This window comes from Nycticebus coucang, chromosome 4, assembly GCF_027406575.1.
Source record: "Nycticebus coucang isolate mNycCou1 chromosome 4, mNycCou1.pri, whole genome shotgun sequence".
Taxonomy (NCBI): Eukaryota; Metazoa; Chordata; class Mammalia; order Primates; family Lorisidae; genus Nycticebus; species Nycticebus coucang.
Genome location: NC_069783.1, coordinates 24,951,151 through 24,975,663, shown reverse-complemented (window position 1 = coordinate 24,975,663; position 24,513 = coordinate 24,951,151). Strand labels below are relative to the sequence as shown.

General features: G+C 49.8%; 1 protein-coding gene across 2 annotated transcripts; it reads right to left on the bottom strand.

Annotated features, from left to right (window-relative positions):
• Positions 1 to 4,584: 4,584 nt before the first annotated feature.
• On the bottom strand, positions 4,585 to 24,505 carry SLC35F6 (solute carrier family 35 member F6). Of its 2 annotated transcripts, XM_053588350.1 has the most exons (6): positions 24,353 to 24,505; positions 13,321 to 13,393; positions 11,662 to 11,833; positions 11,168 to 11,380; positions 10,364 to 10,474; positions 4,585 to 7,855 (listed from the first exon to the last, which is right to left on the bottom strand). In XM_053588350.1, the coding sequence occupies exons 1-6, from the start codon at positions 24,427 to 24,429 to the stop codon at positions 7,386 to 7,388; spliced, it is 1,116 nt and encodes a 371-aa protein (XP_053444325.1). In that variant the 5' UTR covers positions 24,430 to 24,505; the 3' UTR covers positions 4,585 to 7,385. The 2 variants fall into 2 exon arrangements, with proteins under 2 accessions (XP_053444325.1, XP_053444326.1); XM_053588351.1 differs by lacking the exons at positions 13,321 to 13,393; positions 24,353 to 24,505 and adding an exon at positions 12,731 to 13,293.
• Between the last annotated feature and the right edge of the window lie 8 nt (positions 24,506 to 24,513).

Below are 24,513 nucleotides of genomic sequence, written 5' to 3'. Positions count from 1 at the left end.
TCTACAAAAAAAAAAAAAGACTCAGTGGTTCTCAACCTGTGGGTCACGACGCCTTTGTTAACAATTAAAATACATCCTGCATATCAGATATTTACATTACGATTCATAACAGTAGCAAAATTACAGTTATGAAATAGCAATGAAAATAATTTTACGGTTGGGGGTCGCCACAACATGAGGAACTGTATTATTGGGTCACAGCATTAGGAAGGTTGAGAACCACTGACTTAAGTGATCTTCTGACCTCAGCCTCCCAAGTAACTGGGACCATAGGCAACTGCCACAATGCCCAGCTAATTTTATTTTTAGTAGAGATGGGGTCTTGCTGTTGCTCAGGCTGGTCTTGAACTCCTGAGTTTAAGCAACCCATCCTCTTTGGTCTCCCAGAGGGCTAGGATTACAGGGATGAGCCACCATGTCTGGCTAAGAGTCTTCTTTTAAAAAGTGAAGGGCAGGCATCATGGCTCATGCCTGTAATACTAACACTTTGAGAGGCTGAGACAGGAGAACTGCTGAAGCCCAGGAGTTTGAGGTTGCAGTGAACTATAATAACACCGCACTCTAGCAAGGTGAAAAAGCAAGACCCTGTCTTAAAAATAAAATTGTGCTGCTCGGGAGGCTGAGACAAGAGAATCGCTTAAGCCCAGGAGTTGGAGGTTGCTGTGAGCTGTGTGAGGCCACGGCACTCTACAGAGGGCCATAAAGTGAGACTCTGTCTCTACAAAAAAATAAATAAATAAAATTGTGAAAACACTGGTGCCTGTAGCACAGTGGTTATGGCACCAGCCACATGCATCCAGGCTGGTGGGTTTGAACGCAGCCCGGGCCTGCCAAACAACAATGACAACTGCAACAAAAAATAGCCAGGCATTGTGGTGGGTGCCTGTAGTCCCAGCTACTTGGGAGGCTGAGGTAAGGGAATTGCTTAAGCCCAAGAGGTTGAGGTTGCTGTGAGCTGTGGATGCCATGGCATTCTACTGAGGGCGACATAGTAAGACTCTGTCTCAAAAAAACAAAAACCAAAATATTGTGAAAACAGATTTCTTTTGAAACTCAACTATTCCGTTTTATTATGATTTGCTTTCATCATTCTTTTTTTTAATATTTTTAATTTTCATTTATTTAAAGACAGGGTCTCACTTTGTTTGTTGCCCGGCTTAGAGTGCAGTGACTATTTACAGGTGCTAATCATAATGCACTACAGCTTCCAAATCCTGGCATCAAATGGTCCCCCCTCCTCAGCCTCCTGAGTACCTGGGAGTAGGCGTAATCCATTACTGCCTACTAGGGTAAAATTGTTGAATTGCCTGTAAGCAAGCCTCTGTCCTTAAAGTTTTTGGTTCTGGCTAGAGGTGGTGGTTCACACCTATAATCCTAGCACTCTGGTAGGTCAAGGTGGGTGGATTGCTTGAGCTCAGGAGTTTGAGACAAGTCTGAGCAAGAGTAAGTCCCTGTCTCTATTAAAATAGGAAAAATAACTAGGTACCATGGCAGTTGCCTATGGTCCCAGCTACTTGGGAAGCTGAGGCCTGAGGATATGTTAAGACCAAGAGTCTTACCTCAAAAAAAAAAAAAGTTTTGGGTCTAGTATTCAGATCATTATTTTAATAGAGGATGCATTTTGTTTTGTTATGATTTTTTTGAGATGAAGTCTCACTTTATCACCCTCTGTAGAGTGCTTTAGTGTCACAGCTCACAGCAACCTTAAACACTTGGGCTCAAGTGATTCTCTTGCCTCTGCCTCCCAAGTAGCTGGGACTACAGGCACCTGCCACTAGGTCTCGCTCTTGCTCAGGCTGGTCTTGAACTCCTGAGCTCAGTCAATCCACTCGCCTTGGCTTCCCAAAGTGCTAGGATCACAGGCATAAGCTACCAAGCTTGGCCAAGGATGCATTCTTGAATTCATAAAAAGTCAAATGTGGTAAAGTGAAATGATAGAATTACAGCTGGATTTCATTTCTAGGAAGCTAAAAGATGTCAAACTTCTAATTTCCTCTTCCCTTTAAGGCAGTATTCGTGGATATATTCCCTCATGTCCTTAATACTCAATGCTGGCTTCAGTGAGTATTTTCACAAAAGGTCAGTCAGTTTCTCTTGCCTTCACCTGCCTAATAATAACTGTTTAGTTAATTGTATTGTTATGAGGTTGGTGTTTATCACCAAACAGCATTTTCATCTTTCCACCTTCTACTCTTTTTTGAGACAGGATCTCACTCTGTTCTCCCAGCAGTGGTGTTGTCCTAACGCACTGCAAACTCAGACTCCTAGGCTCAAGCAATCCTGCCTCAGCCTCCTGAATAGCTGGAACTACAGGCATGCACCACCACTCCTGACTAATTTTTCTATTTTTAGTAGAGACAGGGTCTTACTTTGCTCAGGCTAGTCTCCAACTGCTGGCGTCAAGCGATCCTCCTGCTTCAGCATCCCAAAGGGTTAGGATTATAGGTGTGAGCCGGCCTCTACTCATTTTTATTAAAAAAAAAACTGAGGTAAAATGCATTAAAATATTCCAATAATGCCAGTTAAAAGTTTGCCTGACTGGAAGCCCCACCAGATGACAGCGGGAATGTTCCTCATCAGTTGAGGTCCAGAGCCCCGACTTAGCACAGAAAAGGCAGTGCGGGGTGCTGTGGAAACAGAATACATGAATAACTGTTTAAAAATCCCTGCAGAACTAGGAAAAACACAAATGCCTTGCAAGGAGCCCAGCAGAGTGCTGTGGGAATTGAGAGTTGCAGACACTGCCATAGCCTATGGCTCTGTTAAAACTACTCTTTCTGCATTGTGGGAGGCCGAGGCAGGTGGATTGCTTGAGCTCATGAGTTCCAGACCAGCCTCAGCAAAAGGGAGACCCTGTCTCTACTAAAAATAAAAAAAACTGAGGCAAGAGGATCATTTTTTTTTTTTTTTTTTTGTAGAGACAGAGTCTCACTGTACCGCCCTCGGGTAGAGTGCCGTGGCGTCACACGGCTCACAGCAACCTCCAACTCTTGGGCTTACGCGATTCTCCTGCCTCAGCCTCCCGAGCAGCTGGGACCACAGGCGCCCGCCGCAACGCCCGGCTATTTTTTGGTTGCAGTTTGGCCGGGGCCAGGCTTGAACCCGCCACCCTCGGCATATGGGGCTGGCGCCCTACTCACTGAGCCACAGGCGCCGCCCGGCAAGAGGATCATTTAAGCCTAAGAGTTTGAGGTTGCTGTGAGCTATGGATGCCATAGCACTCTATCCAGGGTGACAGCTTGAGACTGTCTCCAAAAAAACAAACAAAAAACCCTACTGTTTCTGTTTTTGGATGCGCTATTGACACTTACCCAGGCTTCTCCTCCCCAGCTCCCATACTGCCCTCACGTACCCTCAGCAGTTTTCTCTATGTCCCGAATCAACCTCACAGTGAACTCATTGTCCTCTGGCCAAATCCCAAACATTTATAAACATAATTTGTCTCATCAAGTTTAGAACAAATGTCTGGAAAATTCTACTTGGAACATGTCTCTGCTGGCTAAAGTGGTATTTTATCCCTAGGCTACTATCCCCTCCCCCCACTTCTCTGAATCAATTTCCCAATTATAAAACAGCTTTCCAGGACAGGCGCCATGGCTCACACTTGTAATCCTAGCACTCTGAGAGGCTGAGGTGGGTGGACTGCTTGAGGTCAGGAGTTTGAGACCAGACTGAGCAAGAGCAAGACCCGTCTCTACCAAAAATAGAAAAATTACCTGGGCATAGTGGTGCACGCCTGCAGTCCTAACTACTCGGGAGACTGAGCCTGAGGATTGCTCAAGCCCAAGAGTTTAAAGTTGCTGTGAGTTACGATGACACCATGGCACTCTAGCCAGGGCGACAGAGTGAGGTTGTCTCAAAAAAAAGAAAAAAGTTTTCCAAGTACCCCAGTAACTTTGAAATTATAATATAACCCTTATTTATCAGTCATGTGTTGTTTAACATTGAGAAGTGCCTTGTTAGGAAATTTCATTGCCTGAACATTAGAGTACACTTACACAAATGTGGAGGGCAGAGCTCACTACACACTCGGCTGTAGAGTATGACCTGTTGCTCGACTGTACTGAATACTGTAAGCAACCGCAGCACAATGGTAAATATTTGTGTATCTAAACATAAAAAAGGTACAGTAAAACTATAGTATGACATTTTTAAGACTAGAAGATTCTCTGGGTGAGTCAATGAGTGAGTGGTGAGTGAATGTGAAGGTCTAGGCGGTTGCTGTACACTACTGTAGACTATAAACAACTGTATACTTAGACTACACTCAATTTATAAAAAGTTTTTTCTTTAATAATAATTTAACTTTAGTTTACTGTAACTTTTTACTTTATAAACTTTTCAATGTTTTAAAACCTTTTGACTCTCGGTAATAACACTTAGCTTAAAATACATTGTACAGCTGCACACAAATATTTTCTTTTCTCATATCCTTATTCTGAGTTTTTTTCTCATTAAAAAATTTTTTTTTTCTTGGGCGGCGCCTGTGGCTCAAGGGGTAGGGCGCCGGTCCCATATGCTGGAGGTGCTGGGTTCAAACCCAGCCCCAGCCAAAAACAAAAAAAAAAAAAAAAATTTTTTTTTCTTATACTTTTTGGCCGGGGCTGTGTTTGAACCCGCCACCTCTAGTATATGGGGGCCGGCACCCTACTCCTTTGAGCCACAGGTGCCACCCCATTTAAAATTTTTTACTTCTTAAACTTTTTTTGTTAAAAACTAAGACCCATACCCACACAGGTAGGCCCACATAGGGTCACAGAGTCAGGATCCATAAGATGTCACTGGGTCGGCTGGGCTAGGTGTCTCATGCCTGTAATTCTAGCACTCTGGGAGGCTGAAGCCCATAGGTTGCTTGAGTTCAGGAGTTCAAGACCAGCCTGAACAAGAGTGAGACCCTGTTTTTACTAAAAATAGAAAAACCAACTAGCACATACCTGTAGTCTCAGCTACTCGGAAGGCTGAGGCAAGAACACTGCTTAAACCCAGGAGTTTGAGGTTGCTGTAAGCTATGACACTCCAGCCTGGGGCAACAGAGTGAGACTCTCTCTCTCTCTTTTTTTTTTACAGTTTTTGGCCAGGGCTGGGTTTGAACCCACCACCTCTGGTATATGGGGCTGGTGCCCTACTCCTTTGAGCCACAGGCGCCACCCAGAGTGAAGACTCTCTTAAAAAAAAAAAAAATGTCACTGGATGATAGTCTTTCAGCTCCATTATAAACAATCTTATGAGACCCCTGTCATATAAGCAGTCTGTCATTAATCAAACATTGTTATGTGGTAATGACTGTACCCTGACCAAAAGTAATCAATTGCTAAAGAAACTGGAGAGAAAATGAGTAAGAACTCAATGAAGAGAAACAGACAGAGCCACCCATCCTTGCTGTGTGAACTTTTCTTTCCTAGCATTTAGTTTCTTCATGGAACAATGGAGAACTAGGTGATTTGCAAGCTTTTATACATCAGAGCTTTTCCATTCCAACATTTTAGACTCTACCCCCAGGCATCCTCTTGTGCCCCTTCTCTTTTTTAAAAAGCCTAATACTGCCAATTTTCCTTTTCTTTTATTAAAAATGAAAGTCTGCAACACCAAGGCAGCTGTAGTCTCCACCACCCTCACTGTGTTTGCTTCTTCCCATGACAAACACCCAGAGAAGCTCAGGGACCCTTGGATCTCAGAGCTGGTAGAATGGACCCCAACCCCTACCAAAAAAACCCCACCCATTAAAAACCTGTTGGAATCCCATATGATGGCTTTGCTCGTCAAAGGCTCCCTTTGCTCAAAGGCTATTTTAAGGAAGGCATTAGGTGCTTTGTTTATGACTGAGCTGCCCCGGAAAATGGCTTGAGGCTGCACGCCACCTCTTGCAACTGAGAGCTGCTCAGCTCCCTGGGGTCCTACGCTCTCTTCTCTTCTGCGTAGGGTTACTGGGAGGATGACAGTACCTGAGGCTCCTGGACCTGCCTTAGGAAACCCTTCCTGAAGACCCTACAGAGGCCCATATGGCCGGTGGGTCAGAGGTCTGCAGTCAGGCAAATCTAGGTTGGAATACTGGCTCAGGAGGAAGTCTCTTCACCTTCTCTGAGCTGCAGTTTCTTCATCTGCATCCACCTCTGAAGGCTGTTATAAGAATTTAAGTTGAGCACTGGGCACAAGACCTAGGGTACTGGCATTACTCCAAACAGTCGAATCCTGCTGCGTCCATTATCCCCAGGTTTCCCCATGCAGGCAGGATGCTGGGGGTGGGATTGAGCCCCAGATGTGCTCTGGGTCCCAGTCTGCTTCAGCATCAGGTGGCTGCACTGCTTGGGCCTCCCTGAAGTCCTGGGTCAGAACTGACCAAGAGACCCCTCTTGCCAAACAACTTACATGTTTGGGCCTTAGTTTCTTTCTCTTTAAAAATGAAAGTAAACGGTGCCAGCCCTATATACCGAGGGTGGCGGGTTCAAACCTGGCCCTGGCCAAACTGCAACAAAAAAATAGCCAGGCATTGTGGTAGACACCTGTAGTCCCAGCTACTCGGGAGGCTGAGGCAAGAGAATTGCCTAAGCCTAGGAGTTGGAGGTTGCTGTTAGCTGTGACACCAGGTACTCTATTGAGGGCGAAAGTGAAACTGTTTCTATATATATATAAAAAAAAGGTAAACAGTTCACAGAACAATTACCAAGGGCTAGAACTCTCTTAGTCATCAATCCAGGGTCAGGAGGCCTTCTGGGGGTGGGGATGGGAGGTGTGAGCAAAGACACCAAACAGGCACCAGGGGGAGGTGCCATGAAGGGACTCTGGTAAATGGGCCGCTCCTCTTTCCTCAGGCTGGTCATGATTATAGGCCAGGGGATGTTGAAGCCAGAGGGACCAAAGGCCACAGCGCCAACACTTTCCAGAGGGTAACAGCAAGGCACAGGCCAACTAGGTGACATGCTAGGGGGCAGACTCTTGAATTTGTGTGAGAGTCTGGGCTGAAACTCACGATTCCAGACAGGGTTAGGGAATATCTTACAAGTTTTAGAAAATACAGTATTTAGTTCCCATTTAAACTTGTTCACTGACTTCTTCAGAGAACCAAATCTAGCTTATGCCTCAAAAACTAGGTAATCTATTATAATAACCTAGTTTATGATCCAGAAATACTAGAGTTGTTAATTCCTGAAATTCAACTTCATGATTTAGTGTTAATGCTGAAGGAGGGGCTCAGAGGCCTGTGGGGGCTGGGTAACTCCACTCTGCATAGAGTTTCCAGAAAAGAGGACTTGGGTGTCATGTCCTCTTCTGTGGCAGGAGCTACTCTGGGGGTCTGTAGGGACAGGGTGCTGGAGGCCCACAGCCTGTGTGGTCTCAGTCTCAGGGTGAAGGAGTACCCAGGAGGCAGCAGGAGCCTCAAGGGAGGTTCAGCTGGCATCGTTGATGGAGGTCCGGTTGCCACCCAGTAGACCCTCCTGCTCACCCTCCTCTGCCAGGGGCCGGCCCCGGGACAGGCGGGCCAGCAGTGGGCGGTGCAGCCCATTGTAGAGGGCGGTGCCCATCAGGAGGATGAGGAAGCCAAGGATCTGCAGCGCGTGGAAGGCCTCCCAGCCCAGTGCTAGGCTCAGCGCCCAGATGACGACGGTACGCAAGCTGTCCAGCACCATGCGTGTGGTGGCGCTCAGCTCCTTGGTGACACTGATGCCGGCAAAGTTGAAGAAGGAGATGCTGGTGATGTTGCCCAGCAGCGCCAGGATGATAAGCGGTTGCCGGCCCACCTGGCAGAAGGCGTCCAGGGCGTCCTCCAGCGTCCCCCGAGGGTTTCCACTGAAGGAGCCGGCAGGAATGAAGTACATGGGCACCAGCAGCAGGGAGAGGATCACGAAGCCAAAGAGGCCTAGGAGGGATGGAGGAAGCAGTCAAGTTCTCCTTCCTGCCACAGACTCCCAGGCTGTCCCACCAGCTCTGTCTCCTTCAGGCCCTACCTCCCAGTGGCCCTCACGTTAGCTTTCTCCTTTCAGGTCCACGGCCTGCTCTTAGAATCCCTCCCTCAGCCTCTTATCAGAGACCCACCCCCTGGCCTAAATGGGCTCCAGCTGCCCCTTCTCCACTTTTAGAACCAATCATGAATAAAACATACATTTTATTATTATTATTAATTTTTTTTTTTTTTTTTTGTAGAGACAGAGTCTCACTTTATGGCCCTCGGTAGAGTGCCGTGGCCTCACACGGCTCACAGCAACCTCCAACTCCTGGGCTTAGGCGATTCTCTTGCCTCAGCCTCCCGAGCAGCTGGGACTACAGGCGCCTGCCACAACACCCAGGTATTTTTTGGTTGCAGTTCAGCCAGGGCCGGGTTTGAAACCGCCACCTTTGGTATATGGGGCCGGCGCCCTACCCACTGAGCCACAGGCGCCGCCCCAATTTTATTATTATTATTTTTTTGAGACAGAGTCTCAAGCTGTCACCCTGGGTTGAGTGCTATGGCGTCACAGCTCACAGCAACCTCCAACTCCTGGGCTCAAGTGATTCTCCTGCCTCAGCCTCCCAAGTAGCGAGGATTATAGGCGCCTGCCATAATGCACAGCTATTTTTTTTGTTGCCATTGTTGTTTTATTTATTTTTTATTTTGCAGTTTTATTTAGCAGGGGCTGGCTTTGAACCCGCCACCTCTGGTTTATGGGGCTGGCGCCCTATTCCTTTGAGCCGTAGGCACTGCCCACCATTGTTGTTTTAGCTGGCCCAGGCCAGATTTGATCCCGCCAGCCTTGCTGTATGTGGCTGGTGCCCTACCCACTGAGCTACGGGTGCCGCCCAAGACATACATTTTATATTGTACCCCTGTACCCATGTGAACAGGGATGCATACACACACTCACCCTTACACATGTACAGTGCTCTGACATTTAAAAAAGGATTGCAGGGGGGCGCCCATAGCTCAGCTCTGGGGCTGGTGGGTTTGAACCCAGCCCAAGCCTGCTAAAGAAACAAACAAAAAATAGCAGGTGTTGTGGTGGGTGCCTATAGTCCCAACTACTTGGGAGGATGAGGCAAGAGAATTGCTTGAGCCTAAGAGTTTGAGGTTGCTGTGAGCTATGACACCACAGCACTCTACCGAGGGTGACAAAATGAGACTCCATCTCAATAAAAAAAAAAAAAAAAAAAAGGATTGTTAGCTGCAACTCACTGCATTGCTTTTACAAATGTGGATGAACAGAGCTCTCTAATTCAGTGTGTTACTGGTCTATATGACAAGGAGTTTGCACCAGAATATAAGTTAATGCACTGTTTCTTTTCTTTTCTTTTTTTTTTTTTTAAAGACAAGAGTTTCACTTTGTCATCCTGGGGTAGAGTGCTGTAGCATCATAGCTCACAGCAACCTCAAACTCCTGGGCTCAAGTGATCCTCTTGCCTCAGCCTCCCAAGTAGCTGGGGCTACAGGCACCCACCACAACACCCTGCTATTTTTAGAGATGGGGTCTCTGGCTCAGGCTGGTCTTGAATCCATGAGCTCAGGCAATCCACCCACCTCAGCCTCCCAGAGTGCTAGAATTACAGGTGTGAGGCACTGTGCCCAGCCTATGCACTGTTTAATTCATAGAGTCTTGCTGGGAAATAGAAATGAGAAAAAAACAGGATGCTCTTGGGCTCAGGAGTTAGTGACTTAGCTGGTTCACATTCTGCTGTGAGCTCCTCAGCTCACAGGTGTAGGCATGAACTGCTTCTAGACAGGCGCTAACCCATAGACGGTTCTTTGGGAGCACAGCTCTGATCCATCTTGCTAACCTTGAATTTTTAAAGCATAGTTTTGATAGTTACCTCTCTGCTTAAAAACCTTCACCGGTTCCTGCCTGCCTGTCATGTAAAGTCTCTCCACGTGCCTGATGTCAAGGTTCTCCATGATCTGAGTCTAACCTATGTAATTCCCCCAGCATTAAGCCCATATTGCACCCAAATTATTCATCACTGGTTTCCAAATTCACATCCAGTTCCCCATTCCTTTGCTCTGTCTGGAGTTCCCTGCTCCCCCTCTTGCCTGTTGAAATCTGCTGCTAGAATGTCACCTTCCTTGCCCCTTGAGACTCAGATAAGCTTGGCAAGTGAGACATCATTGAGCACGAGTGGTCTAAAACCAAACACACTGCTCGGCCTTTTTTCTTGCTGGTCACCTCCTTGGAAGTGGGCTTACCTCTCATTCACCTTCATCTTCAACCTTCACCTTCTCCTAGTACAGCAGGTGTAAGAGGATTTGTGAACACTTACCCAGTGAAGGAGGATGGCATGAGGGCAGGAGGGGCCTCCCTCCCAGGGGCCCCCAGCACCTCACCCCATGCTCCATGTGTGCAGTTCACTCCACATGCCACCCCCCAGCTCTTTGTTCCCAGGCTCCTGTGCCCACACCCACCCTCAGTGCCGACTGCCCGTAGCGGGTGGACATTGTGTTTGTAGACGAATTTCTCCTCTAGCACCATCTGGACGGAGACGATGATCTGGGCCATGATGATCAGTAGGTCCCCTGGGTGGAAGGAGGATCCAGGTGAAGCCAGAGATGCACTGGGGCCAAGAACCAGGACAGCACGGCCAGGGGGACAGAACACACCAGTTTCGACCTTTGCAAGGCTGTATATGGTTCACAGGCACAGTCACCACTGCCTGTGACTGATCCGTTGGGCTCTGAGAGGAAGGCCAGTAAGTCAGGGCTGAGGCTCCAGAAGGTGCAGAGGCCTGCCTGGGCCTGAGAGCTGCCCCTCGGGTAAGCAGGTCTTTTAAGAAGCAACAAGCTTTGAAATAAGACATTCCTGGGTTAACTCTGGCTCTGAATAACTCAGGATAGTCATTTCTCTGTAAAATGGGCTGATTCCCTTTAGGAACTGTGAGGGTCACTACAATAATGAATACATAGTGCTCAGCACCAGGCTGGGTACTTGGTAATACTCAGTAAGCATCCATTCCTTCTATTCTCAAATCCATCAGTTTCTATGCCTGAATCTATACGTAGTACCATACAACAAAATAACCCTGGCACCATTTGCCACTCTTTCTTGGAGCAGCCACATACCTTTTCAGTCTTTCCCAGAGAGCAGGTGCATAGCCTCACATAGGGCCTGGCATATGGAGGAGCTTGCACAAGTCTGGGGAATGACTCTGTGCTAGGACCCTGGGGGTTGGGAGAGGACAGGGCAGCTCTGGTCCCCACACCCAGTCACACCTGTGATCACTTCACTGAGCTTGTGCTGATCGTCATGCTTGCTCAGGAGGTCGGCCAGGCCCACAACCACCAGCCCCGCGATGGTGGCTAAGATGCCCAGCCACTGGCTCAGCACCAGCCTCCGGCCCAGGAAGGCCACAGAGAACAGGCCTGTGAATATGATCACTGCGCCCCGCAGCATCTGGAAACTGGAGGCACTGGTCATGTTCAGAGCTAAGAAAGGAAAGATGCATGATCGTTAGCTCATAAAGGCAAATGCTGTTGGTCACTAGGGGTCCTTGGAGCTGGAGGCATGCCAAGCACACAGTAGGTGCTTAATCAACCCCAGCTCTCTGTGTGTGTATGTGTGTGTGTGTGTGTGTGTGTGTGTGTGTGTGTGTAGTCTGGAGGACAGTGGCAGGGTGAGGTGAAGGTCAGTAGTCGGGAGGTTGTTTCACCAGGGCTCCTCCCACATCCTGGCCCTGAGTCCTTCTCAGCATGGATTGGCTACTTACCCACATACATGAGGCTGGTCCCTGTCATGTCACAGAGGGCTGGGGGTAGGAAAAGAAGGGGGTTGAAGGGCTGTTGGGGGTCCACGCTGGAGTCTGATTGCCCTGCAGCTCTGCACCGGAGGAGGTAGAAGGCAGCCAGGCAGGAGAACTCTCCAAGGAACATGCCCACTGCCTGCGGGGACAAGAACCCGAAGACTTCAGATCTGGAAGGTACCTCAGGGATCATCTTCAACACACTTTTTTCTTTTCTTTTTTTTTTTTTTCTAAGAGACAGAGTCTCACTTTATGGCCCTCTGTAGAGTGCCGTGGCCTCACACAGCTCACAGCAACCTCCAACTCCTTAAGCGATTCTCTTGCCTCAGCCTCCCCAGCAGCTGGGACTACAGGTGCCCGCCACAACGCCCGGCTATTTTTTTTTTTTTGGTTGCAATTTGGCCGGGGCTGGGTTTGAACCCGCCACCCTCGGTATATGGGGCCGGCGCCTTACTGACTGAGCCACAGGCGCCACCCTTCTTTTTTTTTCTAAGAGACAGAGTCTCACTTTATGGCCCTCAGTAGAGTGCCATGGCCTCACACAGCTCACAGCAACCTCCAACTCCTGGGCTTAAGCGATTCTCTTGCCTCAGACTCCCGAGTAGCTGGGACTACAGGCGCCCGCCACAACGCCCGGCTATTTTTTGGTTGCAGTTTGGCCGGGGCCGGGTCTGAACCCGCCACCCTCGGTATATGGGGCCGGCGCCTTAACAACTGAGCCACAGGTGCCACCCTCAACACACTTTTTTCTTTTTTTTTTTTTTGAGACAGAGTCTCAAGCTATTGCCCTGGGTAGAGTGTGGTAGCATCATAGCTCATAGCAACCTCCAACTTTTGGGCTTAAGTGATCCTCTTGCCTCAATTTTTCTATTTTCAGTAGAGATGGTGTGTCACTTTTGCTCAGGCTAGTGTCCTAAAATGAGACAATCCACCTGTCTCAGCCTCCCAGAGTGCTAGGATCACAGGCATGAGCCACCTTGCGTGGCCTTTAACACATTTTTGTTAAAGTTCAAACTTTCTTCAAATAAGAGCTTACCTAGAACCCCATCATGTAAAACAGACAAAGGCAGAGCTGCCACAGGAGGCCACAGACTGCTTCCTGGGTCTCCCCAAAGCCCCCGAAACATCTTGATGAACCCCCAAGGCTGTGTAGAGCCTTGTCTGAAAACCACTGATCCAGGCCAATCGCTAGTCAAGCTGCAGGTGGAGAAACTGAGGCCTGGAGAGGTTCAGACATGTAAAGCCATGAAGCAAGTCGGTGGCAGAGCTGGGGCTAACATTTGAGTCTCCTGATTCCCAGTCCTACAAGTAGGATAACTTCCGTTTTTGGTGTCTGTCCTGTCCTAGGTGGGGCTAGGCTCCCAATAGAAGGAAAGCAGGCTTTTGCCACTGAGGTTGATATTTTCCATGTATCCTGACTTAGATGTGGTGAGGACATGACCACTTACCAGGCCTCTTGCAGAGGACTGTGCCCTTTGCCCACTTCCAGACCCTGGCTTCTGTTCTGGGAGGGGTAGCTCTAGTGAGTAAAGGAAGGCTGTACCCTGAGGTCAGGAAGCAGCCCAGCCTCACGGTGGATGAGGCCTATGAGACAGGAGGTGGGGGGCGGGGGACAGAGACAGATACCTGGAGGAAAGGATGCTGGAAGCTGTGTTCCTTGCTCCCTCCACAGCCCTCAGCTACAAAGTTGTCTGCCCACCTGCAGCAGAGAGAGAAGGAAAGTCAGACCCTGGCAGCACAGCAAGGCTCTCAATCCTGTCCTGGTGCTAGTGGTAAGTCTCACTCCTCTCAATGCTAAGAGGCTCCAACTTGGGTGACTTGGCAAAGGGGACAATCTTCACAGCAAGGATTTTTTTTTTTTTTAAACAGACCTTTATTCTATTGCCTAGGCTAGAGTGCTGTGGCTTCAGTCTAGCTCACAGCAATGTCAAACTCATGGGCTCAAGTGATCCTCTTGCCTCAGCCTCCTGGGTAGCTGGGACTACAGGAGCCCACCACCACACCTGGCTAATTTTTCCATGTTTAGTAGATATGGGGTCTTACTCTTGCTCAGGTTGGTTTCCAACTCCTGACCTCAAGCCATCCCCTGGCGGTAACCTCCTAGAGTGCTAGGATTACAGGCATGAGCTGCACCTGGCCTGCACAGCAGGGAGTTTTGGCCTGGCATAAATTACGAAAGTGGGAGTGCAGAGCCTGTGCCTTTGCAACGCCATGGAAATCATGGATATTCTTATTATCACATTAGAATCACTGTATATGTCACAAAGTATCATTTATTCTTTTCACTTATGAAAATTATAGTAATTAGACCCACTTTTTATAATTTAATGCATTAAAAAGCATATATAGGCTCAGTGCCAGTAGCTCAGAGGCCAGGGCACCAGCCACATACACTGGAGTTGGTGGGTTAGAACTCAGCCTGGGCTTGCTAAACAACAATGACAATTGCAACAAAAAAATAGCCGGGTGCTGTGGTAGGTGCCTGTAGTTCCAGATACTCAGGAGGCTGAGGCAAGAGAATAGCTTAAGCCCAAGAGTCTGAAGTTGCTGTGATGTCACGGCACTCTATCAAAGGCAACATAGTGAGACTCTGTCTCAAAAAAAAAAAAAAAAAAAAAAAAAAAGCATATATACATAAAACTATATCATAGGGCAGCACCTATGGCTCAAGGAGTAGGGCACAGAGCCCATACACCGGAGGTGGCAGGTTCAAACCTGACCTTGGCCAAAAACTGCAACTAAAATAAAATAAAACTATATCATAAATTTACTTTTCAAATGTTTGATAACTTTATTTCAATTTAATTGGCTTCGTTTATAATCCTTTAACCTACATATTTTAAAACATTACTTTTTTTTTTGTAGAGACAGAGTCTCACTTTGTCACCCTCGGTAGAGTGCCCTGGCATCACAGCTCACAGCAACCTCCAACTCCTGGGCTTCGGCGATTCTCTTGCCTCAGCCTCCCAAGTAGCTGGGACTACAGGCGCCCACTACAATACCTGGCTATTTTTTTCGTTGCAGTTTGGCAGGGGCCGGGTTTGAACCCACCACCCTCGGTATATGGGGCCAGCACCCTACCCACTGAGCCACAGGTGCTGCCCATTTAAAACATTACTCTAAGAAGAGGTCCACAGGCTACACCAGACTGTCAAAGGGATCCAAGGCACAAAAAATATCAAGAGCCTCTGGTCTACAGTAATATTTGGGCCTGAAAATGTCTATCTGATCATTTTCAAAGGACCAGAACGGTTTGGAAGATGGTTCTTTTTTTTTTTTTTGTAGAGACAGAGTCTCTACAAAAGAGACTTTTGGCCCGCAGTAGAGTGCCGTGGCCTCACACAACTCACAGCAACCTCCAACTCCTGGGCTTAAGCGATTCTCCTGCCTCAGCCTCCCGAGCAGCTGGGACTACAGGCGCCCTCCACAATGCCCGGCTATTTTTTGGTTGCAGTTTGGCCGGGGCCAGGTTTAGAACCCGCCACCCTCGGTATATGGGGCCGGCACCCTACCAACTGAGCCACAGGCGCCGCCCTGGAAGATGGTTCTAACACTGATTCTCAAGCAGGTGGCAAACACAGTGCTCTTGTGGTGTGACCTCCCAGTCAGCCCTGGCAGATGGCAATGACTGACTATGACACACCACCCCACCGAGTCCAGACATAAGCCCAGGATCCTTTGTGGCACAGTGCTTTGGGTAGCTTACCCACCAATCACTCTGAATTGTCTGCCATCTGTGCAGGAAAACTCCCTCTCCTGAATTTCATTTTTGCTGGGCTTAATTATGTCTCTGGAGTCTGGTCTAATCTTTCACTGAAAGCTTTTCAGATTTTAGGGGACTTTTCAACCTTCTTCTGAATCTTCTCATCACCTGGTGAAAGAGCCCCAGCCTTTCCTAACCTTTCACTCCCCTGTCTGCTGACCTGTGAAGATACTCTGGGGGACTGAGGCCCAGTGCCAAGAGCGTGTGATCTGGCCTAGACCACAAGTGGTGAGATGTGGCCCCTCCCTTGTGTTGGACACCCCTGGATAGCTGACACAGCTTCAATTGCACCAGTCATGTCATGTGCTGACTCAAGTTAATACAGACCCAGAGATCACCTTGGTGACAAGCATCTACTCCCAAAGGGCAGGGGAGCCCCTGAGTTCCTGGGCTCCCTGACAGGGCAATGGAGCACACACCACTGCCTGTGCCACAGTTAGGGTCTGGGTTTGCCACGCAGCTAGGGAGCAGAATTGGCAGTGGGGGGGGGGGGCTGGCTTAGTGGTGATGGGGTTCCTGTCAACTGTGCAGGTACTGCAGACCTGAGGGAGGGACCACATCTACTTTGAGACTGAACATATCCCAGGGCAAGTGAAGAAAACAGGGCCCTGGCAGACTACCCCACAGAAGAGACCCTGCTCCTAAGATGTGGAGAAAGAGGAGCAGTTAGGAGGGCATGTGGTTGCTGGGACTGGTGGGGGCAAAGGACAGTTGAAAGAAAAAGTTCAGACAGGACTGGTTAGAAGGCAGAGAGAAACCTGGAGCCTCACATGGCTTTGGACCAGTCTGTGACCAGTGGTAGTATCAAAGGGGCAGAGGAAGCCCCTGCTACAAGTACAGAAGCCACCTGCTCTCTGGGGTCACATTTCTGGCTCATCTAATGCTCGTGCTGGCTCTTGGACTCTGGGCAGGGCAGGGCAGGACATGGATGCAGGTGTGGACACAGACCAATGTAAGGCCCACCCGGGCAACCTGCTCTGGGAGCCAGGCTTGCTTTTGCAGAAAAAGCCCTCTAAGAAGGCCTGAGTGAGGCAGTTGAGCAAAACAAGAAAAGTGAGGGAGAGAAGAGGTCAAGCCTCACCAATGGTGTGGACCCAAATGACATAAGCAAGCGAGCAGGTCAGAGCTGGTGCCTGGGCTCTTCAAGGAGGGACAAGGGACATGCTGCCCAGTCCATGGAGGGTGACCACAAGCCTAAGGCAAGGATTTTTTTTTTGTTTCTGGAGGGGGTGTGATAGGTATAGAAGCCACTTCTGCACCCTGGTGCCACACCTAGACCATAGGCTGGCAGGCTCAGGAAGTCTCTCCAGAGGTGCCACCACCCTGAGTGTACCATAGGCTACTGCCTGTGCGGCTTATATTAATGACAACACACATTCTGGTTCCATGTTCACTGTCATCAGTATCCAGCTCTTTCTACATCTCTCAGTGCCTTGTTTCTAGCACATTACTATACAGAAGGTCAAACATTTTTGTTGAACAAATGAGACTTCCAGACCCCCCCTAGCCAGTAGGCCTGCAGTCCAGCAGTCCTACTTCCCACCTGGGTCTGAGGTGTCCCTGCTGGTGGAACAGGCTGAGTGGCAGGGGAAGGGGAAACCCCTGGGCACCCCTCCCCAGGGTAGGGGCACTTCTGGGGACCTGGGTTCAGGGCTGGTGCTGAGCATCCTTCCCTAACAAAGGATGTCTTTGCTTTTTTCAGAGGTAGATCTGCCTGGACAAGCCTGGCTGGCGGTGATCCTGGCTGGGGAAATGTAATCTTTTTGTATCTGAGGGCCTGGGGCAGGCTCACAAGCCAAAAGATTGGGTGTCAGCAGTACAGGCTGCCCTGCCCAGCCCCAGAAGCTTGCAGGTACCTTCAGGCAGAAAGTCAGGTTTCTCATCCTGGCCTGAAGACAGACTTCAGTTCATTGTGCTGGCTCAGAGGGACCCCACTCCAAATCCAGCCCCAGTTTATCTGAGGTTGACAGCAATGACCCCTAAGGTGGGGTAACACATTGTTGTCTGTCAGTGATTTACAAACATGTTTCTTTTTCCTTCATATTTATTATTATTTTTTTTTAGAGACAGAGCCTCACTTTATCACCCTCAGTAGAGTGCTGTAGTGTCACAGCTCACAGCAACCTCCAACTCCTGGGCTTAGGCAATTCTCTTGCCTCAGCCTCCAGAGTAGCTGGGACTACAGGTGCCCGCCACAACGCCTGGCTATGTTTTTGTTACAGTTTAGGCGGGGCCGGGTTTGAGCCCACCTAGCCACTTGGTAGGTATATGGTATATGGGGCCGGCACCCTAGCCACTGAGCCACAGGCGCTGCCCCCACAAACACGTTTTTTAAAATGTTCAATTCACTGAGCACTGATTTGGTGCCAAGCCTGTGGTGAGCACTTCATGGGAGTGGTCCCATTTAAGCTTCCCAGGGATCCTTACTTTATAGCCACTCTCCAAGGCTGGGGGTGGACAGAGCTGTTTAGGCCCATACATTCAGCAATAGGTAGACCCAGGGCAAAACCCTGGTTGAACCTGCACTCAGAAAATGCAGCAGAGTACAGGGGAAGCCCAGAGTTTTGAGTTGCACAGGCTGAGCAAGTTATAGGGATAATCATGCCAACAACACCAATGAGTTGTCAAGAGTAATAAATGACAGAAAGTCATTTTCTGTCCCTTCTCCCTCATCCTCTCTTTGAGCAGGGGCTGTCTCCCTGTGCAGGGCCAGCACAGCCCCAGCTCTCCTCCAGCTTCTGGGAGAGCATCTGGAACCTGCCTTGCTGTCTGAGGCAGAGGTGCTAAGGGGCCTCCGGCTACTGTCCCTGTGGTTTCACAGAGCCATGTTGCTGAAGTAGAAGAGCCATGATGCCAGACTAGAAGAAACTTGCCCATCATCTCAATGAACTCCCTATTTGACAGGTAAGGAACCTAGGAGTCAGAGAAGGCTTCAGGGACACAGGACTCATCAGATGCTGAGACAGGGCTAGTACCCAGGACACTTTGAAGTTCTCCACTGGCCTTCTTACTCCAGAGTCTTCCTGCTGCCCTGGCTGCGGTGAGGAGGGTCAGCCATGCAGATCAGCCTCCATTCTCTGTAGACACTAGGTCTGGGAAAAAGCCCTGACCTCCATGGCAGGAGGCCTGTGAGGCGCTAGCAGGAACAGACTGAGGCCCATGAGGAAGTGCCTCTGCTGGGGGCTGCCTCCTTTTAGAGTTCCCTGAGCCCTGACAGGCAGGCAGGGGGGAGAGTGGGCTCCCCTTGCTGGGTGTTGAGTTACTCCTAGCATGGCCTGGGCCAAACTCACAGTTCCACATTCTGGGAGGTGTGCATGTCCATGTGTGGGCCAGGGGTGGCGGGCAGAGACTGAGGAAGTGGCTGGCTAATTAGCTGTGTGTCCATTTCCGCAGAATCTCTGCCATTTCCTCTTACATCCCCAGCTTATCAAGCCCAGTGAGTCAGCTTCTTTCTCCTGCCATGGGACCTACGGCAGGGCCAGGCCCTCTCTACTCTCTGGGTGTCAGTGGGTGGTGCTGGCATATGTGGTGATGATTATGGGCCCTCTCTTCTCTTATCAATTAGAAAACTTTCCTCAGAAGATTCTACTGTGTTTAGGAGGAAGGCAGGGCACAGTGTCAAGTTCATTTTACAGATGAGGAAACTGAGGCTCAGAGAGGCCCAATGGCTCATCTAATCCTGCAGCTCCCAAGCCTCATGCTCTTCCCACGCTACTACATTGCCCTCCTGATTTAAGATTTCCTCAGCCCCTTTGAAGCAATTATCCCACGCCAGTTCATGAAACGCAGGGGTGGGGACAGCTGCCAAGGGCAAAAAGTTGGAGCTGGCACAGAAAGGACAGTGACAGCCTCTTCTCTAATAGAGGTCTACTGGCCCCAGGTTTCCTGCCACTTCCCTGGCAGTGTCCCTGGTGCAGGGGTGGAGAGAGGATGGGCACATATCTATAGCTCAGAGGGCCCCACAGCCTAAAGAACTGAGGAGGGGAGCTCAGCCTTATTTAGTCTAATTGACCTAGCTCTTTAGATGCAGAACCTCAGATGGATTCAGGAGAATGGGCCTTCTAAATGGGAATCCCCCTATGGACAGATGCGCACTGGCTTAGGCAGACAGAAATGGTCTCCAAGAAATGACTGATACAAGGTACTGACAAGGAGGTAAGAAAATAGCCACAGAAAGAGAAGCAGCCACTTCACAGGGAGGTCCTCTCTTTCAAGATCCAGGCACCCAAGACCACAGGGCTAACCTGATTGATGGCAGTCTTCCTGCCGGCTTCCAAAACCTACTGAGTGGGCAGAGAGGAAAGCTGGCCTGTAGCCCCAGCACAGCAGGCAGCACGTGCTCACACGCACTTCCTTATCCCAGGAACCTGGGGAGGGAAATGTCATGCTCTTTTATAGGCCAACAAACTGTAAGAGGCTATCATAGGCTCTCAGTGTGAACCTTGAACAGCCTCTGGGTCTAGGACATGTAGGATGATGACAGCAGGATCTCCAGGGCCAAGAGGCTTGCTGCCCAGCCATAGAGGGAGGGTACCCTGAGCCCTGGCAGGGAGACACTGCTTCCAGGATTACAACTTCCCGGACACAGGCTTGTCTGTCCTGTCTGGGAAGATGTGAGAGGACATTCCCAAGGAGGAGGAACATCGGTGTACCACAGTTGTAAAAGAATAAGACTGGGGCTCGGTGCCTATGGCTCAAGTGGCTAGGGCACCAGCCATATACACCTGAGCTGGCGGGTTTGAATCCAGCCCGGGCCGGCCAAACAACAATGATGGCTGCAACAAAAAAAAAAAAAAAAAAAAATAGGACTGGACTAAAGTCCTGAAGCCTGAGTTCTGGGTCCCATTCTGACACCAACCAGTTGAATCACAAAAAGAAACGTCTCTTGGGGTGGCACCTGTGGCTCAGTCAGTAAGGCGCCGGCCCCATATACCGAGCGTGGCGGGTTCAAACCCATCCCTGGCTGAACTGCAACCAAAAAATAGCCGGGCGTTGTGGCGGGCGCCTGTAGTCCCAGCTACTCGGGAGGCTGAGGCAGAAGAATCGCTTAAGCCCAGGAGTTGGAGGTTGCTGTGAGCTGTATGATGCCATGGCACTCTACCAAGGGCCATAAAGTGAAACTCTGTCTCCACAAAAAAAAAGAAACGTCTCTTGAAGCCTCCCCTATAAATGGAGTAGAGATTAGACTGGATGATTGGTATGTTTCTAGCAAGTCTAAACATCCCCCAAATGACTGGAGAAGTACCCTGTCTCATCTTCCATGGGTGGTCAACAGCACGGATTTTTGAGCCAGATCGTGTTGGTGTAACTATAAACTCTGCTACTTGGTAGCTGAACTTGGGCAAGTAATTTAATCTTTTTGTGCCTCAGTTTCCCTCTCCAGGGGTCGTGAGTGTATCTGCCTGAATGGGAGGCTGTGAGAATTCTCTGAGTTCACACGTGAAAGGCGGCCAGAGTAGGGCCTGGCACATGGTAGGCAGGTGTTCTGTGTATTAGCTGGTTATGCTGCTGAGCACATGTCTGTCTGTACCGGGCAAAAACTACTCCAGGTCAGATTCTGAATATAAACTTCATTCAAGGTGTACAAGGCTGCTTTCCCATGTTCTCTGAGTGTGTCCTCATAGTTGGGCCTTAAAACACTGTTCAGGCTCCAACTCTGGGGTTCATTGGGATAGGAGGGTTCTAAGTGGCCCCTACCCACTGTCGGGCAGAGGACAAGACCAAAGATTAGGTCTCCCACCTGGGAGCCTCTTTCATGATGCCCAGGCAGCCTCCAAGGGCAATGCCTCCTGGGATTGAAGTTTTCCTGGCTTGTTACCTGAGCTTTTTAAGAAGGAGTTGAAATCAGCACAGTTTACCCTACTAGTAACTGGCAATCTGGACTCTTCTCAGGGACAGCAGCCTTGGCAAACTTACAGCTGCTCTGTACGCACCTGACCAAGGCCTTGCCTGGTGTGACAGACAGAATGAAAGACTTGTTCTGTTGTGCCAGATCCTAAGATGTGAGCCCTCAGCTCTCCACAAGCAGCTGACCAAAGGTGAACTGGAGAAACACGTGGGCTCCACTCAGGGTTCCACTGACTCTTTCCTCTGTCTGGGGAAGGGAGGATACTGTGGCTACCATGTTTACACATCTGGTTCCTCCACCTCAGATTCTAAACATCTCAAAGGAAGGGACCTGGCCCAATATGGTGGCTCACACCTGTAATCCTGCCACTCTGGGAGGCTAAGGCAGGAGGATCAGTTGAGGTCAGGAGTTCAAGAATAAATTGAACAAAATGAGATCCTGTCTCTGCTAAAAACAGAAAAACTGGGCGGTGCCTGTGGCTCGGTGAGTAGGGCGCTGGCCCCAAGGGTGGCGGATTTGAACCTGGCCCTGGCCAAACTGCAACAAAAAATAGCCGGTTGTTGTGGTGGGCCCCTATAATCCCAGCTACTCTGGAGGCTGAGGCAAGAGAATCACCTAAGCCCAAGAGCTGGAGGTTGCTGTAAGCTGTGATGCCACGGCACTCTACTGAGGGCCATAAAGTGAGACTCTGTCTCTAAAAATAAATTTAAAAAAAAAATTAGCCAGGGATGGCATGTGCACCTATAGTCCCAGCTACTTGGAAGGCTGAGGCAGGAAGATCACTTGAACCCAGGAGTTCGAGGTTGCTGTGAGCTGGCTGATGCCATGGCACTCTACCTGGGGCAAGAGAGTGAGATTCTGTCTCAGAAAAAAAAAACAAACAGAAAAGAAAAGAAAAGGGATGGCTCAGTGCCTGTGGCTCAAGCGGCTAAGGCACCAGCCACATACACCTGAGATGGCAGGTTCAGGCCCCCCACCCCCAGCCTGACCCACCAAACAATGACAGCTGCAACAACACCAAAAAAGATGGCTGTTGTGGCGGGTGCCTGTAGTCCCAGCTACTTGGGTGGTGAAGGCAGGAGAATCACTTGAGCTCAGGAGTTGGAGTTTGCTGTGAGCCTGTGATGCCACGGCACTCTACCCAGGGTGACAGCTTGAGGCTCTGTCTCGAAAAGAAAAAAAAAAAAGGAAAGGCCCTTCTCTTGTTCACTTTTGTCCCCTTCCTTCATATGCTGTAGTTACCTTATACATGTACATGTCTGATGAATTAAACTGATACTTCTTTCTCAGACCTCTCTGCTGAGGCCCTTCTCACATCACGATGGAGAATGCTAAATATAATTTTCTGGATATAAATTCTCAGAAATGAGTAATAAATGATTGCTCTCCTCAAAAGTTTCCCAGTTTCTCAAAGTGTGGTGCCTGTCAGAAAACCCAGGGATCTGACTCTTCTGTTGGAGTCATTGTACTAACTCTACCTTTGTCTGGAGCAGCAGTTCTTAACCTGTGGGTCACGACCCACAGGAACTGCATTAAAGGGTTGCGGCATTAGGAAGGTTGAGAACCACTGTCTGGAGCCTGGCAGGGCCTAGGTGGAAGTGAGATCTAACTGGAAGATAGCCACTGCCTGCTGTTGTCCATGTGTACCTTGCAATCAGACCAGAGCCAGGCTCTGGGCACTGGAGCTCTTAGAAAGTGAGCAGAAGGGGCAGGAAGTTCCTGCCTTGAGATGGGGCAGAGAAACAGGCAAAGCTGCCACGAGGAGCTGCAGCCCTGCCCATGACAGAGAGGAAGCTATGCCCCTTCCCTCAGCCTCATGACTGCCCTGGGGACTGTCCTTACTGTCTCACCCCCATACCTTAGGGCTGAAATGCACACCAATCCTCCCTGTCTGGGTTAATGACCCTTCTTTTCTCCCCTCCCAGCCAGAAACCAGGAGTGATCCTTGTCTCTTGACTCTGTGGTGGGTCAGGCCTTGTTGCTTCATTCTGCATCTGGTCTCTGCCACCTGTTCCTTCCTCATTACCACCTCCCAGTTCCTCTCTAGGGGAACTGCTGTGCAGCAGCAGCCTTGGAGCAATTTTCCCTACACTAAGACACTTCCTGTGGATCACCAGATTAATCACCTTGCATTTTTCTTTTTCAATCATATCACTTTCATCAGGGCATTCCCCAGCTCAAAAGCACTTCTCTGATCATGGGATGAAATCCAGCCTAGGCATTTGGTGCTGGTTACAATCCATGGTTCCCGTGTTCACAGTCTTCCTCCACTTAGAAATCCCACCTAAACTTTAAGGTGTGCTCTAACCCCTCCTCCATGACAGGCCCATAGGGCATCCTCTTCGCTACCTTATACCCTTTTCACGATCACTGATCACCACTACTGTAGCTCGTGTGCACAGAACAGGGGCCCCCTCGCTGATCCTCAGCTCCTGGAGTGGGGTGCTCAGGTTCTGATGCCGGGATTGGAAGAGTGGCAGACAGGAACGCTTCCAACTCTCCGTTTAAGGATGAAGAAACTGGGCGGCGCCTGTGGCTCAGTCGGTAAGGCGCAGGCCCCATATACCGAGGGTGGCGGGTTCAAACCCGGCCCCGGCCAAACTGCAACCAAAGAACAGCCAGGCGTTGTGGTGGGCGCCTGTAGTCCCAGCTACTTGGGAGGCTGAGACAAGAGAATCGCTTAAGCCCAGGAGCTGGAGGTTGCTGTGAGCTGTGTGAGGCCAGGGCACTCTACCGAGGGCCATAAAGTGAGACTCTGTCTCTACAAAAAAAAAAAAAAAAGGATGAAGAAACTGAGGCACCGAGACAAGGGGGTGACAGCAAATCAATGCGTGGGCTCGCATCCCCCAGCCTGGGGTACGGCCCCGCTCCACATTTCCCAGGCCCTGCACCCCTTGGGTAGTCATAAAACGTGCAAACCGAAGGGACTGAGAGAGCGGGTGAAGTCAGGAAAGCAAAGCGGAGAAGGGGGATGACCGAGAAGGTGAGCGGGGTCGCCAGCGACCGCAGGCCCAGCAGAGCCTCCTCCCCGCCAGGCCCAGACTCACTTTGCTGACAGCGTGTTGATGGAGCCGGTGACCAGCATGAGCCCGGCCAGGAACAACTGGTACTTGGTCCAGGCCATCACGGAGGCCGCAGGTACTCCCTGGAGCCCGCAGCTACCAAACCGGTCAACCCGGGTATCCGACTCGAGCGCTTCCGGGCCGGG